At 37.4% G+C, this 6,000-nt stretch overlaps 1 protein-coding gene across 1 annotated transcript in view; it reads right to left on the bottom strand.

Annotated features, from left to right (window-relative positions):
• The window catches only part of LOC101863168 (low-density lipoprotein receptor-related protein 4), a 72,355-nt gene extending 66,983 nt beyond the window's left edge, over nucleotides 1–5,372 (bottom strand). Inside the window, exon 1 of the mRNA XM_005093454.3 lies at nucleotides 5,217–5,372. Coding sequence (XP_005093511.1) covers nucleotides 5,217–5,262 — 46 coding nt within the window. The 5' untranslated portion in view covers nucleotides 5,263–5,372. The remainder of the gene's footprint in view (nucleotides 1–5,216) is intronic.
• Nucleotides 5,373–6,000: the final 628 nt, after the last annotated feature.

Here is a 6,000-nt window from a genome sequence, read left to right as displayed (position 1 = left end):
GGGAGAGAGGGAGGAAGAAAGAAAGAAATATAGATGGGAGAGAATCAAGAGATGGAGTGAGAGAGGTTGGAATGAGTCAAAGCTGACCAACATTCAAGGGTTCAAGGAGGAGCCATATATTTTTAATGGTTGATGACAGAGCGAAATGAACATTTGCAGAGACAAGGGCCTGATTAAAAACAAAAGAAGTAAAACAACCAGGACCAGCTTGATCTGAACCATCCTGATGAGGCACATTGTTCCAAAAAGTACTCAAGAGAAAACACAGGTAAAGAAGGTCAAACTAAAGAAAATAAATAGAATCAGGGCCATGAAATTGACAGCTTCTAAAATCTAAAGGGCAACATTAATTACAGTAAAAATCTGTTGTTGAAACAACATCAGAACTATGAGGTGTGCTGCTTTGAACCTGCATGTCAGGGCCCGCACAGGTTGAGTGGGATACAGCTTTTCCCAGAAGAAAGACACAGGTACTTGATACAATAAATTTCCCTATTTAAGAATTCTGCCTTCTGCTGGCAGTGGCAAACAGCTTTCAAATCATTACACCACAGAAGATTATTATCAGTGTACAAAGTGTTATTTTGTGTATAATTTTTATAAAACCTTCAGAATACCACACAAGATTCTGGCCATAACTTTTATAATAATAAGAAAGTTGTTTTAAAGTTCACTGGAGTCCCACTTCACTTTTGGAATAAAAGTCAAATTATTAAGACAGCCTCCAAACAAATTTAAAATTTTGACAAATTACTTTCTACAAACACATGACTCTTTGAGTTCCAGAGGTAATTTCTTCGGATGACAACAGAAACTCATGGGGTTTGGACAGTAATTATAAATTGACTCCCCTTTCAATCCATGTTAAACCGAGCTGGTTGTTTCATACACAAAATTATCATAGAATAAAAATCAGAACAATTTTAGTAGAAAGCTTGCTTCGTAGAATCCATCACTAAAAGGGTAGGCCTATATAAAAAATGTGAAGAGGAAAATATGACACTATATTTATATCGCTAAGATCTCTCAGAAAACAGTTAAAAACTTTTCTGAGATGTTAATGACCATTGTGATTAATGAAGCCAGTTACAAGAAAATGAGATGTTATTATATCAAGAAGATCATGTAAAATTGTACTATATAAACAACACAGTGCTCTGCCCACCTCAAAATAAAAGATCTCTTTATAGCTAAATGTGTGATTCCAAAGCCGGAGCTACTACAATGCCTTATCAGCAGAAAAGTGCACCTGCAGAAACCACAGCCTAGCAAATAAAATCTACTATACAATCAGGACAACTTTGCTTTAAATTGTAAAAAAGACGATTCTGCCATGCAAGCCCTCGGAAACCTACCACAACTTCAATTTTTTTTTTTTTTTTTAAATTTAGTACACGGCCGAAACTGAAAGAAAATGTTCCGTAATTCTTGTTACTTGATATTGTAAATACTGCTGCACAGCTTCTCTAAATCACAAATGTAGGCATTTTGGTTGAGCTAGTCATGTTTCTCAAAAGTAACACTGACACGCAAATGAAGCCGTGACATATGACCTTGGTTATTCTTTTCCCCCAAGACCAGGATTACGTGCACTGTGGCAGGTTTCACAATTTTGTGCACTGAGGTGGCATGAGATGTTTCAATGCCTTTAAGTTTATGTTTGGTTGAAATAAACAATTTTTCTTACTGTGTTTGTGTTTTGTTAGCTTCAAATAAACTAGAAAACCATTCAAATTTGTTGATTTTTTGGTTCATTTTTTTAGGACTGATCTTAGGACGTCTATCTATCGTTATTTCTCAGAAAGACACCATTTCCAATTTTCTAGGTCTAGTTAGATTGGTATCTGGATAAGGCCAAAAAAACTCCTATTTCCACAAAAATATTAAAAGTAGAATTTGGAAAATAGCCTTAAAAAGTTGTAACAACAGCAAATCTCAAGCCAAGGTTGGGATCGATAATAGGGCAATACTTTTATCGCACCTCTGTTCTTCTGAATTAGAGTACTTCTCAAAACTTTGCAAAAAAGCAATAAATTGTGACAATGACAAAAAGAAGGATAGATTTAGATTGAGCCTTTCAATGAGTAGAGAAAAAGTTCACCGAGCAAATCATGTGTGGAAAACTGGTTTAGAAAATTTATACTGACTGGATCATGAAGGAAGCCACCAGAGGCAAGCGCAATGGAATATGATCCCTGCTCACACACACACAAGCTCAGAAGCAAGAAAAGACCAAGGAACTCAACAGCCTATCAAGGAGTGTTGGCCTACGTATACACTCGGGCAAGTCGAAAGTAGGGAAGCTCGGAAAAGTGTCAAGCCCTGCTGTGACAGTCGAAGACACTCCCCTAGAAGAAGTAGACTCCTTTACCTACCTTGGAAGTATCATCATCGATGGTAAATGTGGAACTGAGGCAGATGTAAAAGCAAGAACCGCCAAGGCAAGCAATTATCAAAAGTCTGGAAAGCAAGCAACATCTCACTGCGCACCAAGATTCGACCCTTTCATTCCAATGTCAACTTGAAAATGTCAAGTCTGTGTGCTCCTCTACGGTGCGAAACTTGGAAGACAACAAAGACAGTGCTGAATAAAGTCCAGACTCTCGTCAACAGATGTATGAAGAGTATCCTAAAAAAATTAAGAGGCAGGAAGAAATGATGAGCTGTGGGGAAAGGACAGGACAAAAGATTTATAAATAGAAGTAGAAATAGGACTATGAAAGTGGCGTTGGATGGGACACACCTTCAGAAAGCCCAGCAGAAACATCACACAAGACAGTCACTGCAATGGAACCCACAGGGAGCACGAGGCAGGGGTAGGCCATGGGAAACAAGGAGGAGATGTGTGGAAAGGGACATAGAGATGAATCTCACTTGGAACGAGCTAGGAAGAATGGCCCAGGACAGAGATAAATGAAAGGAGTTTGTATGTGGCCTATACCCTGCAAGGGGTGAAAGGCACGGTGATGATGATGACAGCTAATTGAGCTAAACAGATTGTTAGTCATTTCCATAAAAGTGTATCTCTTGACTGTGATGACTGGAGAGGTTTAAAGCAGACAAAAATTATGCTGTGTTGTGTTGGAAAACACAATTTTACATGACAACTGTTTGTCAAGGTGAGGAAAAAGAAATCTTCTTGACCAAAAAACAGAATTTTCAAAAGCTTTTTTTATATCAATTTTCAAGTTTACTCCCCTTAACTGAATTAATTATAATAAGATTTAAGAATAAAAGAATAAGAAAAAAATAAAGTGCCAGATATATCATGTTCTACAACACGCTCTTTTTTACCACAAAAATCTGACAGACCCTAGAACACTCGGAAACATTTTCGGCTTTCCGGCAAGCATCAGAAGCCAGTGCTCGAACACTAACAAACTGACAAGATCTTCCACTGTCTTTAGCCCACTCACTCCTACCTGGGTGAAGTGAGGAAAATTTATTTGGTAGCTGGCCAGTTGACAGGAGCCCCCATGCAAAGTTTCATGTGCTCTGGCAAATTAATAAATGAGCTAGAATTGTTTTAATATGGAAAAAAACAGACCAAAGTGAACAAGCTATTGGGCCTAGATCTAAAACTAGACTGGTTACGATCAAATGACACAACAACCAGCCTTGATATTCTTCAAATGAAAATCAAGCCGAATCAAGGCTATTTTTCTCAATTACTCTCATCCCTCCTCTTAACTCTTCTAACACAAATTAATATTTAATTTTTTTTATCGCAATCAGGAACAAAATGTCAGTTTAACCCCTTTCACTCTAAACATCTCATCTTGACCTGAAAGCAAAGTAGTCAACTATTTATAAAATCTACAATATAATGATGACATTGAGCTTCTATCTCACTCAAAATCTTTTTACTTTAAATTCTTGAACAACTTTTACTTTTTGGCCAACTCAAGAATCAATCTACTATCTTGATATCTAGGCCTAAATCTAAAATAGGCTAGATTCTAGAATAGAGATGCACATCCAATAACTCTGAGAACAGACTTACGTAACTCCTGAACTTGGGCTAGGCTAAAGCAAAAGAATATTTATAATTTTAAGTTCTTGTAGCTTTTTGACTTAATGGCATATATGACACTTCGGCCTCATATATATATATATTTTCAATGAACACCAAAATGAAAGTCCTGAAATGCTATGTTTGGTCAACACTATATATGGCTGTGAATGCTGGACAATCACTAAAGACAGTGAACAAAAAATAGAAGCAACAGAAATGTGGTTTCTTAGGAGACTGCTAGGAGTCGTGGAAAGAAAAGAAATCAAATGAGGTAGATCTAGTGCTTGATGAAGCCCACGTGGGACGCTCAATGTTAAAAACAATCAGGAAACGACAAATGCAGTTTTTGGGACACCTGAATAGATAGACATATATATAAGGGTCTTGAACATCTAGCTCTCACTGGCAAAATTGAGGGCAAGCAAGGCAGGGTTAGGCCCAGAATAACATACTTAGGGAACCTGAACAAATGGGTAACAGGGAAAGATCAGGGAAATGTAGCTTTTTTGAGAGCATCCCAGCAAAGGAATGAATGGAAAACCATGATCGCGGATGTCTGTTGCAGATCTGGCACTGGATGATGATGATATTTTGGCTGACTTTGGAGGTGCCCTTTATTCACAAACTGCGATTCAAACCGTTCTTGCTCTTGATTTTGATGATGCCAATCTTCCCCAGGAATCCTGAATTAGAATCTAGGAGACCTAGATTTAGATCTAATCTAAATCTAGATATATAATCTAGATCTAGATCTAGATTCTAGATCTAGATCTAGATTAGATCTCTAGTCTATCAACAACATTCCATTCATTTAAAAAGTTGCAGGCCAAAACAGTAACAACAGAATCTACCGTCTTCCACATAAACTGAAGCTAGCAGCTCAATAACCTTGACTGGATATTATCAAGAGTTTATATCTTAGTCTTAAATATCTAATCTAGATCTAGATATAGATGTAGATTCTAGATCTAGATGAAAGCATTTCCGGGAACCTTCTTCAGTCTTCAGGCGCTGATCAGTGACATAAGACACGGATTGAGAGAGGAAGACAAAAAGAGTAAAAAAGATGGCAAATTCCGCTTGCAGCGGCAGCACGCAAAGAATGTGTATTTTGTCGTATTATATTTATGAGGTAAATAAACTAGAATTTAGATATATATTAGATCTAGAATCTAGATCTAGAATATAGATAGTAACATACCTTGGAGAATGGCTAGGAGCGACACAGCCGTCGCTACAGCCCTCATAATAAGGGGTTGAAGAAAGACATACGAGAGTAAATCCAAGAAGTTTTTTCCCAATAAAAGTACGTTCTTCTCCTGAATGAAATGGGTCACTCGACTGCTGAGTGCTGAAAGGAGTGAAAGGGGTTCCTGGGTTCCTGGAGTACGGGAGTTATCGTTCCTTTTGTTCATGACGGTGTATGAGCAATCTTTACTATCTACAGGATATTCACTCAGGACATTTTTCGTCTTTCTGAAATTCCACTTGTGTGAGTGTGTGTGTGTGTGTGTGTGTGTGTGTGTGTGTGTGTGTGTGTGTGTGTGTTCCATGTATATGTGTGTTTTTGTGTGTTCGTCTGTTTGTGTTCGTGTGTGTAAATTATAAGTGTGTATATTAATTTTATATATATATATATATATATATATATATATATATATATATATATATATATATATATGTATATATATATGTGTGTTTGTGTTTGAGTGAGTGTGCGTTCGTGTACAAATTAAATGTGTGTGCTAGACGATTATGATATTGCCATCTCTTTTTCTCCTGTCCTTCATCCATCCCCTCGATTTTTCTGTAATTATGCTTTCTTTAGCTCTCTCATTCCAACTATCAGCTATACACATTCTAGTGCCAGATCTGCAACAGATATCGGTGATCATGGTTCTCCATGCATTCCTTGGCTCGAATGTTCTAAAAAGAAGCTCTACGCTACCCTCATCTTTCCCCGTCACCCACCTGTTTAGGCTCTT

Source organism: Aplysia californica, unplaced genomic scaffold (genome assembly GCF_000002075.1).
Source record: "Aplysia californica isolate F4 #8 unplaced genomic scaffold, AplCal3.0 scaffold00064, whole genome shotgun sequence".
Taxonomy (NCBI): Eukaryota; Metazoa; Mollusca; class Gastropoda; order Aplysiida; family Aplysiidae; genus Aplysia; species Aplysia californica.
Note: the sequence above shows the minus strand (reverse complement) of the source record. Positions and strands in the feature narration are given on the sequence as shown.